The sequence below is a fragment of the Oncorhynchus masou genome, chromosome 28 (assembly GCF_036934945.1).
Source record: "Oncorhynchus masou masou isolate Uvic2021 chromosome 28, UVic_Omas_1.1, whole genome shotgun sequence".
In the NCBI taxonomy this organism is placed as follows: Eukaryota; Metazoa; Chordata; class Actinopteri; order Salmoniformes; family Salmonidae; genus Oncorhynchus; species Oncorhynchus masou.
Window position 1 is genome coordinate 68673457 of NC_088239.1, and position 12342 is coordinate 68685798.

At 44.5% G+C, this 12342-nt stretch overlaps 1 protein-coding gene and 1 long non-coding RNA gene across 2 annotated transcripts in view; one reads left to right on the forward strand and one right to left on the reverse strand.

Annotated features, from left to right (window-relative positions):
- The window catches only part of LOC135518154 (uncharacterized), a 57055-nt gene that overhangs the window by 31366 nt on the left and 13347 nt on the right, over nt 1–12342 (forward strand). The window lies entirely within an intron of this gene.
- Nucleotides 241–12342, reverse strand: part of LOC135518153 (fibrinogen C domain-containing protein 1-like) — a 233619-nt gene continuing 221517 nt past the window's right edge. The window contains exons 7-8 of the mRNA XM_064943079.1: nt 7513–7692; nt 241–4596 (exon numbers count right to left, since the gene is read on the reverse strand). Coding sequence (XP_064799151.1) covers nt 4334–4596; nt 7513–7692 — 443 coding nt within the window. The 3' untranslated portion in view covers nt 241–4333. The remainder of the gene's footprint in view (nt 4597–7512; nt 7693–12342) is intronic.

Below are 12342 nucleotides of genomic sequence, written 5' to 3' on the forward strand. Positions count from 1 at the left end.
AAGATTCCGCAAAACAATCTATATTACTTCACCGAGAGAAAATGAAAAGAGAGTTGGTTCTGTTGGGGATTAGGGGAGTGGGGAGCTGAGAGTGGTTGGGTTGGGGGAACGGAGGGATGGAGGAGTGGGGAGCTGAGAGTGGTTGGGTTGGGGGAACGGAGGGATGGAGGAGTGGGGAGCTGAGAGTGGTTGGGTTGGGGGAACGGAGGGATGGAGGAGTGGGGAAATGGAGAGATGAAGGACGGTGGGGAAATGGAGGGGTTAGGGGAATGGAGAGTGTGTTAAAAATGGAAGGGGAACAGAGGAGGTTGTGGGAAAGGAGAGATGGAGGTATTGGAAAAGTGGATAAATGGAGGACTGAGATGGAGGGTGCGAGAACGGACGAATTGATCAGTACTCTGCTGATTCTGATGATAATAAGAGGGAGAGAGGGAATGAGAGGGAGCGAGGGATAACTCTTTTGTTCATACTCCTCTATCACATTGACTGCTGGAGCCAAGATCCTGCTAGAATTTAAATAGGGAGGAGGGAGGGTGGATGGTGCTCGTAACAGCAGACTGGAAATGAAAGAAGTAAAGGTTGGGATGGGGGCTTTGGAACAACGACTGTGGGGTTTCTAAACTACTCAGAGAGTGGGGGTTGGTGTGGGGTGTACAGTACGTTGATAAAACGTATAACGTGCACTATTTGACGCTGAAGGTTTTACATTAGAAGGGGAGTCGGTGGTAAAATGAGAAGTCCAGTTCAACACATAACCAGAAGGGCGTGAGCCACTATGGAATCAGTTATCACATGACTTAATGGTCCATTTATATCTCTCTGTTATCAACACAAATAGCAGGGAGGCAAGTTGTACGTAAGCATCACATTTACTTTGATGAATTCCTAGCGTTCCTTTCTCTCTCTCACACACACATCGCACACATACACACAAACCTACACACTCTCACACACAGACACACAGAACGAGAAATGAATGTCCTCCTGGTCAGTCAGTCACATCAAGACATCAGTCTGACTCATTCCAGTATCTCATTAAACTTTATACGTTTATCTATATTAACTTGCACACCCTTTGAAATCCTCTCTTCTGTGAAACCCTATGAAATTATCATCTCTTAACTTCTACTCAACACAAATTGTTGTCATCAAACTCTCCCATGTAATTATGTTTCCATGGAAACGTGATTAGTGTTAATAATGCATTGATAATATGATTAGACGGTTGGTTCTTTGATGTTTGGCTTCAGAGCTGAGTAGTGGTAGAAGAGGCAGACTAGCTGACTGTAGAAGTGGATGGACTCTGACTCTGCTCTGTGTTACCAACGCAGGACTCCTGGTGAACTGAGACTCACTGACTCAGCCTCTATGGCTGACTGAGACTGAGCAGGTTTCTGTGGATAGTTTTCTGCATGGAGCTGGAGCTCTGTGGGTGCTGCAGTCCAGACACACACTCTGTCCTGTACTGGAAAAAGAACCAGGATAAAACAATAGCCAATCCAGTGTCTGAGGAGCAATGCTCATCACTATGCTTGTTGGCCCACTGGCAGCACACGCAGATCAAAATGTCCTCCAGAGTTGGTGTGTCCCATAGATCCAGTATATCAAGTAGAGCCAAAATATCTGTCCAGATCAAAGACGTCCCCATAATGTCCAACAGGCCAATCAGAGCCACATTGTCCCCCAGATGTGCCATTGACATCGCTTAAGTTTAGATTAATTTGTGCTGTTTTTTTAATAGTGGGCATGCCCTCATGTGCTTACTAAACCCCTCCTCTTTCTCACATGCCCCTCCCCCAAAACTATAGCTGGCCACACCTTCTCTTGTGCCCAGTCCGGTAAAAGAGGAGAAATAAGGGCTCTGGTTTTGTATTTTTTTCTTCTTTTGACTTGTAATTTGTAAAGTCTGTGTGCTTGAGTTCTCTTTTGTCTTTTGGCATTGTATGAAAACAGTTGCACATGCTCTAACGGTCATACACACTGTACAATAAATCTACACATATCTTTAAAGCTTTCAGTACATCTAAAGAAAATCCAGAATGAAAACAACTAATGGAAAAAAAGATTCAGAATTCCACAATTTCATTGTTAGCAAAACTTCTGATATTGTGCTTTTTTTTCTTTTTTATAATACTTTACAGACAATACATATTTTTTTGTTGTCGCCATTCCCGACAAGTTTTTGAGCTCCTATTCAGAAAGAAAATCATGGTTGCGGGATCGGTCGATAGCGGCAAACTGTATTTTACAGCAACAGTTCCTCTGCTAGAACCAGAAGAAAAGATCCTGGGTCACCCTAGCAGAAAACCTAGACATCCAGCTAGACATGGTTAGATTACAGAACATAAAATATTACAGGAGATGGGGAAATGGGGAGAGGGGGAGAGGAGGAGAGAGGGAGAGTAGTAGAGAGGGAGAGGAGGGGAGATGGAGTAGAGAGGGGAGTGGAGGAGAGGGAGAGGAGATGAGAGGTGAGGTGCAAAAAAAAGAGATATGGGATGAAATTGAACATAAAGGATGAGATGAAAACAGAATGTGTATGTAGCTACGTTAAAGGACTGTTATCAGAGTGTGTGTGTGTGTCAGTGTGTGTGTGTGTCAGTGTGTGTGTGTGTGTGTTTGTGTGTCAGTGTGTGTTTGTGTGTCAGTGTGTTTGTATGTGTGTGTCCATGTGTGAAGCAGCTTCTATCGACTATACAGCTGATTGTGAAAGCACAAGAATATAATTTAAATGCTTAGGGATGTAGGGGACTATTTAACCTTGTGGTCGTGGTGGCAAAGGTTAAAACATGCTCTACTCCCTAAAGGAACAGATGAATAACAGACTACCCTCTCTGTCATGACACTCCTGGCTCTGGAAGGTAGCAGTTAAATAACCTCTCTCGTTCTTTCTATGGTAGGCCACAAGAGGCACCTTGTCACTTCACCCCATTATTTTCCCTGCATTTTCCTCTTTTCCATTCTGCTGCCTCCTACATTCACCCACTACCAATGGGAACTTGATAACCTTCATCATATCATTTTTACATAGGCTGTTTGTCTGACTGACTGGGAGCTCAAATGGATCACTGAATTTGACTCTTAGGGTGACTGGGAGAGTGATTAGAGGACAAGCACACTTGCATGCATGCACGCAGACACTAACACACACTTCAGCATTACCATCTGGGGTACTGTAGAAGTAGTAACTTGGTTGGTGATCAGACTAAGTGCCCAATATGCTCCCTAATAGCCTCAGTCAGATGATTGAGATCGGTTCCCTCTTGTTTACTCATCCCTTCTTCCTCAGCCCTCCATAAACTCTCCTCCATCTTTCTTTTTCTCTGTATATTCCCATTTTCTTAGTCTCCTTTTCATTAAGTCATTCCCTTCGACCTCTCTGTTTGACCTGTCCTCTCTCTCCCTCTCTCTCTCTCTCTCTCTCTCTCTCTCTCCCTCTCTCTCTCCCCCTCTTTCAATCTTCTGTCTCCTTTTATTTAAACCGTTCTCTCTCTACACTGGTGCAGCTGTTCCATTGCACTGTGCCTCCTACCGAGGCTATCTGAACTAAAGGGACACGTAAGCAGTACTGTGGGTTGGGCCATTCTGGCTGGGAGGCCAATGCAGCCGGGTCACTTTAGGTGACAGAGTTTTGCTGTGGTCATATTGTAGCTTCAGGGGGCAGGGTGTGTGTGTGTAAGTATGTGTATGCGTGTGTGTATGTGTGTGCGTGCGTGTGTGTGTAAGTTTGTGTGTGTGTGTCTGTGTGTGTGTGTGTGTGTTCCAACTGTAATGTCACAGCTCCGTTTCTGACATATCATGAATCAGTCACTTGTTCTAAGGTCACACGGTAACACCACGCTTCGCTGACTGGCAGCAACGCAGCAAAGGACTGTGGGAATAGGACTACTGGTTACAGGGCACAACAAACACAGGAGACAGGTCAAGGACAAGGTCAAGGCTCAGAAGGAATAGACAGATACTTGATTAATAACTAGATATAAATGAAGCACTAATAGAAAGAGTGATGAACAGAGTGAATCAGACTCATTTCCTGATCCAGTGGAGTCATGAGGTTGTTGGGAAGGAAGTGTGTGGGTGGGAGTGGGGCACAAAAAGCCTCAGCACAACACTAGTAGGCGATAGGGGACTACGGGTAGGGATGGGGCACATGAAGTTGGGCGGGGCTGGGAGGTGGTGGAGAGGGACAAGGCTCCACAGGAAACAGTAGAGAATAGTAGTAAACCAATCAAAGATGTCAATCCTTTTAGTCATTCAGTAAACAGTATCTGAGGGTGTGGTTTTATTACTCTGAACACTTTCAACTCCTTTCCTCTGTTATTGCCTCATATACTCATTTGCTCTCGTCGCGCGCGGGTCGTATCTTCATCTCAGAGAACTTGAGGGAGTACTGCCAGCCGGTCCAGGTGGACCACTCGATGCCGTCGGCATAGGAGGTGTGCTGCCCGCGGAGGTACTGTCCGTTCAGGTTGGACGTGTGGCAGTTACGGTACCACCAGGCGCCGTGGTAGAAGGAGGCACAGTTGTTCTCCGAGTGGTCGTTGTCCTTGTCTTTGGTTGTGAACTTCATCCCGTTGTGCTTGAGCAGAGCATCGCCTGTATGGTGAAGGGGAGCGGGTTGGTGGTGGAGGGTGGGGGGTGGGGGGTGGATTGGATGAGTGAAGGACACATTTATGTTGCATTCATATACAAACAAAGACACATACACACACACGTATGCACGCACGCACGTATGCACACACACACACACACACACACACACACACACACACACACACACACACACACACACACACACACACACACACACACACAAAGGACAAGGATGAACAGAGGAGAAATAGAAGATAGATGGGAAGACAAAAAATAAGAAGATAATTGAGAGAGGCTGATAAAATAGGTTTCAACTTCTCAGTGTTTTGATTGGTCCTTCCTAGTTCAACTAATGTATTTGTCCAGAGATCTCTTACATCAGAGAGCAGCACTGCTTTCCCATTCATTTACCTAAATGACTCAGGATTTTACAATCAATAATTTCCATAAATTACGTGAGATCAGAGAGAGATGCCTCCTGTCCTTTCTAGAAGATCAGTCCTCATTACATAAATTGCAGTGTTACAACACTATGTTGTTTATTTATCAAAGGGCTCTACGCTGACCTTTTTATCCTTCTGCTAATATCACATCCCTAACGATCCGATCACCACACAACTGTCACAGCACGCACGCACGCACACACACACACACACACACACACACACACACACACACACACACACACACACACACACACACACACACACACACACACACACACACACACACACACACACACACACACACACACACACACACACACACACACACACAATGAGGATCTTTGTAGCTACAGCATAAATAGAACTAAAGAGAGGAACATGACAAGGTTAGCTACAGATGTAGGATCTTCATTTTAGTCAGTTTGCTACAGCAGGAAATAATCCTGTAGTAGCAGGTGATGTGAATTATTATGTGGATTATAATTATTTTACATTTTTGTAAGGGTTGATGCATTTTTAGTTGCGGCAAATCAAGTTTGAAATTTCAAAGTGGAAATTAAAAACATTAGAAGCCTTTTTAAAAACGTAAATACACTACAAGTTTGCATTTCCTGTTGTGAAGGAAAACTCAGGAAAAAAAGTGTGATCAAATTAAGATCCTACATCTGTATAGGCTACGGCTTTGCACTGAATGTCATACTTGGGTGGTTGGCTTACTGTCAGTGGCACTGCACATGGGGATGTTGAGTGATGACATTCTGTACCACACAATAAACGATTTCAGAGAATAATGTACTTGTTATTGGTGTTTCATAGCAACTCTTCAGGCTTTCAATAAAGTGCCTGGATGTGGATTTTTATATCACTCTACCTCTCCCTGTGTGTTTTTCACTCTTTCCTTTCTCACTCCCTATCTCCCTCTCTATAATGCTTCATGCTGTGTCTGTGACCAGAGGGGGATAAAAACCCTCCTCTCCAGCGGTGAGGTGTTCGCTAGCAACTCGTCTGGGCATCTTAAGCGTTTAAATCCCCAGGCTGGGTGTGGCCACTGCTACTCCCTTCTCCCCTCCAACCAAACCCAACCAACCCTCTCTCAATTTGCCGTTTCCACGGTAACCCATGGTGCAATTAGTTCCGATAGAAGAAATGGCAAAACAGAGAAAAAATATCAAAACATACAACCCATCGTGACAGCATGATGATGGTTACCGGATGAAACTAAATAAGGGGAGAGAGAGATGAACCAGGCTAGGGGCACTTAGAGTCTCATTTGCAGCCCGCTCAGTGTCACCTTGTCTGGGTAAAGGGAAGGGGATGGGATGGGCGGCTCCACTGAACACCATTAAGATCCAGCAGCTTCTAGCCACAATAACTACCTGTCTACAGATCTCAGATCAGAGGAAATTGTGTGTGTGTGTGTGTGTGTGTGTGTGTGTGTCTGTGCATATTTGAATGTATGTGTGTGTGTGTGTGTGTGTGTGTGTGTGTGTGTGTGTGTGTGTGTGTGTGTCTGTGTCTGTGCGTATTTGAATGTATGTGTGTGTGTGTGTGTGTGTGTGTGTGTGTGGGGGAGAGGAGAAGAAGAGTGGTAGGTGTCTAAAACAGTCATTGCGGATGATAATAACAAATATTGTGGTACTAAGAGGGTACAAGAATACAGGGGGAGGCTTGTATGCTGCATGCTGCGGTGGGATTCAAATGTCCAACAGGCACGTTGTCAGTTGAAGGTCAGTTTCATTGCAATAGGAGAAGCTATAAGCCATTTAAACAACCCATCTCTCTCTCTCTCTCTCTCTCTCCAAAACCTTATTGTGTCCTTCTTTACCCTCTCTCTCCCTCTCTCTCATCGTTCCCCCATCCCTCCTCTCTCATCTGTCCCCTTTCTCTGTCTGTGTGCTGTGCTAAGCGACCCAAAGGTTCTTAAAATTGCTTCTTTGTAGCGTTAGCGTGAGACAGTGTTTTGTTTACGCTGCAGGTCAACCACAGTAATTCATTGTGTAGTAATTTATTCACGGGACGGGGCACTGGGTGAGATGTGACATTTGGGGAACAGATATATACTCTTTGTCCCCCTCAGTCTGTCTGTCTACATTGTTAAATCATCGGGCATTAACACAACACAGTGGAGACCAAAACCAAACACTCCCTCCATCTCTCCCTCCCTTTCTGCCTCCCTCCCTCACCCCTCCCAACCTCACCCCCTCAGCACTTAACAATATTAACAAGACTACTGCAGATGACACAGCAGATATGACGATAGATAGAGTCAATGCATTGCTGAGTTATAATTGTGGTATTTGAGAAGTAAATCTGAGGCTTAAATGTTTGTGTTTAGGGTGCTTTACCCTTTGATTGATGTCTAGGTCTACAATGACCTAATCTATGACTTGAATCAAACATCACTGTTAAGTTTTTTAGGTATATACTTTCTTGATCCCCAACGGGAATTGGTCAGTCAGATATAACCATGTACCTGCGTTTCCGGAGTAATCTCCAACTGTCAGTGGGTATCCATCATCATCCGGGTCCACAGAGAACAGGCCCACTCCAAAGGTCTCGTACTGGGCGTAGGCTGTACTGTTGTCAAAGTCCTCCAGGTCAATCCTCAACTCATAGTTACCCTGGATGGACAAGGCATGAATCTGCTTCAACCCTGCAGAGAGAGAGAGAGAGAGTGAAGGAGAGAGAGACAGAGAGAGAGAGAGAAAAAAGGGATGAGAGAGAGGGAAGGAAAGACAGAGATGCAGAGAGTGGTAGAAGGGGAGAAGGGAGGAAGAGGGGGAGAGAGAGAGACAGAGAGAGAGAATGAATGAAATAATGAATGAGAAAGAAGTGAGAAAGAGAAGGAGAGAAAGAGAGAAGGTGTTAGAGGTGACCAATCAGAGCCCCTCCCTGAGGGAAAGAGACCCCCTTGTTGCTCAGAGAAAACCCCACCGAAGCCATTCAACAGCTTGGTACTGCACCGTGCGTCTTTCACAAAAACAAAAATACACATAATTTCCTCACCTGCCAGTCAGTTCCCAGAAGTCACCCTGCTACAGTAAGTGAGAGGTCCCCTCAGTGCAGCAGGATGCTTGGTCTGGATGCATTAACCCATGCTCTGTCACATAACTTTAAAGACAGCAGCTGGGTCCTCACAAACCAAGCACTTTAAAGGACACACTCTGATCAACACACACGCATGCAGGTATTCACACACAAACGCACAAACACACACACACGTAAAGTGTGGAATACTATGACAGCGTGTCAAAACTGATTTAGGAAATGAACATTCGCAGAGTGTGGTAACAGTGATAGAGGAATTCTAAATTCCTGTATGTTTTATTGCCAAAACCAATTCGCACTCATTTCTAATTCATTAATGAGTTGTAAGTTCATTAATTATGCATGAAGTAGATCGAGACCAGTCTTAAAAGCCAAAGGTAACAGCGTTTATTACAAGAGAGTACTAACCGCATACACATATTTCCACAGGTTATAAACTGAAAATGACGTCAGCGTTTTCTAAACGTTCTATCTATTTCACTAGTAGAGGGGCCCTCTAGCTCTGGAGCCTTCGCGTTATCAGCACGTAGTCAAGGCCAGTCAGTATAAATCAACATTCTAGACAATCTGGAGATGGGCCGTTCCCACCACCTGGAGATTGTACAACTGAATGAACTAAGGAACAGACCTTCATTGTTACTAAACTCCTGACTACATTATATACAATTGGGAATGGGAGCAAGAGAGAAAATTCACATGTACAGTACATTATAGCATTTTGACTAGTCAGTTCTGATTGGAATGTATACATAATTAGTCATGTCAACCATAATTTCCTCTATCAAACAGAAACACATGGAATACTGCTAAGAATGAGACGACTAGAGAGGGCAAGGGCCAGGAGTTGAGATCATGTGATCTGACCAGAGAAAACTCTGGGCCCTAGTTGTAAGTCTCTGAAGATGTTCTTGACCTGTTTATTCTCTAATTGAAGATCCCAGCGTTAAGGTTAAGGGAATGAAGTTGCCAACAAAACAGATCCCGAGAGAGAGAGAGAGAGAGAGAGAGAGAGAGAGAGAGAGAGAGAGAGAGAGAGAGAGAGAGAGAGAGAGAGAGAGAGAGAGAGAGAGAGAGAGAGAGAGAGAGAGAGAGAGAGAGAGAGAGAGAGAGAGAGAGAGAGAGAGAGAGAGAGAGAGAGAGAGAGAGAGAGAGAGAGAGAGAGAGAGAGAGAGAGAGAGAGAGAGAGAGAGAGAGAGAGAGTGTGTGTGCATGTCTGAATGGACATTTACCAGTCACTGCATTTGGAAACTCCCATGAAAGAAAACACACATATGAAACAGTTATCCAGTCTCAACCATACACTCTTCAGCTTGCTGTGTGTCAATTTCACTCCATTCCAACTCGATGCTCATGGTCCTTACGTCATCAGAGTATGCAGCTGAACACTGTATACTGGAAACACTCGGTTAGTTATTTTAACTAAAACATAACCAATCTTTGTTGGACATGAACTGGTTTCTGCATGGATTCCGCAACGCGGTTTGCTTTTAACAGCTAGGACCGCTATTTCTAGTCCCGAAAAAATACTTAACTGACAGGTTGGAGTCTGCTTGAAAGAGCCACTAACCTAGCTAAACTGCTAAGTTAGTCCCAGATGAGTTCTCCAATGGAGCCTCTTTGTCTGGAGAAGTAACTGAATGTTTCCAACGCTGAAGGAGCTGTATCTACTACGCTTTGTTTCAGGACAAACTGGATCACTCAGAGTTCCAGCGCTGTAGGAGCTGTATCTACTACGCTTTGTTTCAGGACAAACTGGATCACTCAGAGTTCCAACACTGTAGGAGCTGTATCTACTACGCTTTGTTTCAGGACAAACTGGATCCCTCTGAGTTCCAGCGCTGTAGGAGCTGTATCTACAACGCTTTGTTTCAGGACAAACTAGATCACTCAGAGTTCCAGCGCTGTAGGAGCTGTATCTACTCCGCTTTGTTTCAGGACAAACTGGATCACTCAGAGTTCCAGCGCTGTAGGAGCTGTATCTACTATGCTTTGTTTCAGGACAAACTGGATCCCTCTGAGTTCCAGCGCTGTAGGAGCTGTATCTACTATGCTTTGTTTCAGGACAAACTAGATCACTCAGAGTTCCAGCGCTGTAGGAGCTGTATCTACTACGCTTTGTTTCAGGACAAACTGGATCATTCAGAGTTCCAGCGCTGTAGGAGCTGTATCTACTATGCTTTGTTTCAGGACAAACTGGATCATTCAGAGTTCCAGCGCTGTAGGAGCTGTATCTACTATGCTTTGTTTCAGGACAAACTGGATCACTCAGAGTTCCAGCGCTGTAGGAGCTGTATCTACTACGCTTTGTTTCAGGACAAACTGGATCACTCAGAGTTCCAGCGCTGTAGGAGCTGTATCTACTACGCTTTGTTTCAGGACAAACTAGATCACTCAGAGTTCCAGCGCTGTAGGAGCTGTATCTACTACGCTTTGTTTCAGGACAAACTAGATCACTCAGAGTTCCAGCGCTGTAGGAGCTGTATCTACTACGCTTTGTTTCAGGACAAACTAGATCACTCAGAGTTCCAGCGCTGTAGGAGCTGTATCTACTACGCTTTGTTTCAGGACAAACTGGATCATTCAGAGTTCCAGCGCTGTAGGAGCTGTATCTACTATGCTTTGTTTCAGGACAAACTGGATCCCTCTGAGTTCCAGCGCTGTAGGAGCTGTATCTACTATGCTTTGTTTCAGGACAAACTGGATCACTCAGAGTTCCAGCGCTGTAGGAGCTGTATCTACTCCGCTTTGTTTCAGGACAAACTGGATCCCTCTGAGTTCCAGCGCTGTAGGAGCTGTATCTACTACGCTTTGTTTCAGGACAAACTGGATCACTCAGAGTTCCAAGGCGGAAATTATAGGCTTGAGGTGGCTTCCTTTATAACGCAGGTAGCCAGCATACGTAAGAAACTGGGGAAAACGCAGAGTAGAATGTTTATATTTTCTAAGCCGGGGGCTGGACGGTGTTCGCGCATGTTGAATGCATCTCTGTCTTGTCGTTTGTCGTTATCTGGTGTTCCCGGAGTTCGTTCGTTCCCCGTTGCTAAGTTGCTAATAAGCCATTAATAAATTGACTTTGAGCAAAGTGTGTCCATGTCTGCGGATGACTCAACACTACACATCAGCTACTACAGCAACTGAAATGACTGCAACACTTAACAAAGAGCTACAGTTAGTTTCAGAATGGGTGGCAAGGAATAAGTTAGTCCTAAATATTTCAAAAACTAAAAGCATTGTATTTGGAATAAACCATTCACTAAACCCTAAACCTCAACTAAATATTGTAATAAATGTGGAAATTGAGCAACTGTCATGGTCATATTGATACAACAGTAGCTAAGATGGGGAGATGTCTGTCCATAATAAAGTGTTGCTCTGCCTTCTTAACAGCACTATCAAAAAGGCTCTAGTTTTGTCGCACCTGGACGACTGTTCAGTTGTGTGGTCAAGTGCCACAAAACTTAGGAAAATTGCAATTGGCTCAGAACAGGGCAGCATGACTGGCCCTTGGATGTACACAGAGAGCAAACATGAAAAATATTCATGTCAATATCTTCTGGCTCAAAGTGGAGGAGAGATTGACTTCATCACTAATTATATTTCTGAGCGGTATTGACATGTTGAATGCACTGAACTGTCTGTTTAAATGACTAGCACACAGCTCAGACACCCATGCATTTCCGACAAGACTTGCCACCAGAGGTCTCTTCACGGTCCCCAAGTCCAGAACAGACTAGAACAGGCGCACAGAACTACATAGATCCATCACTAAATGGAACTCGATTCTACATCAGGTAACTGATGCAAGCAGTAGAATCAGATTTAAAAACAGATAAAAATACACCTTTTGGAACAGCGGGGACTGTGAAGCAACACAAACATAGGCACAGACACATGCATACAGTGGTTGCTCCACTAAAAGTTTTGCCATTATGCTGCGTTACTTAGAGGTAATTTGTGGTTTAGTACGGTGCCCTGCGTCACCACTTCATTGCCCCAGACCAGCGCAAGGGGGTTTGAGCACTGATTATGCTTTTGGGTCCTACTGTGTCTCTAACTGACAATGAATGGGCAACATAAACCTAAAATGGCGCTGGAGCAGAAAGCAGACGTTTTACGTGACCCAACTGATTGCGTTTTTTTGTTATTTTATCTGCGTTGTTTGTAACTTAAAAAAAACTATTTTGTACATAATGTTAACACTACAGTCTCTTATGACCGAAAATAACTTCTAGACATCAGGACTGTGATAACTCAC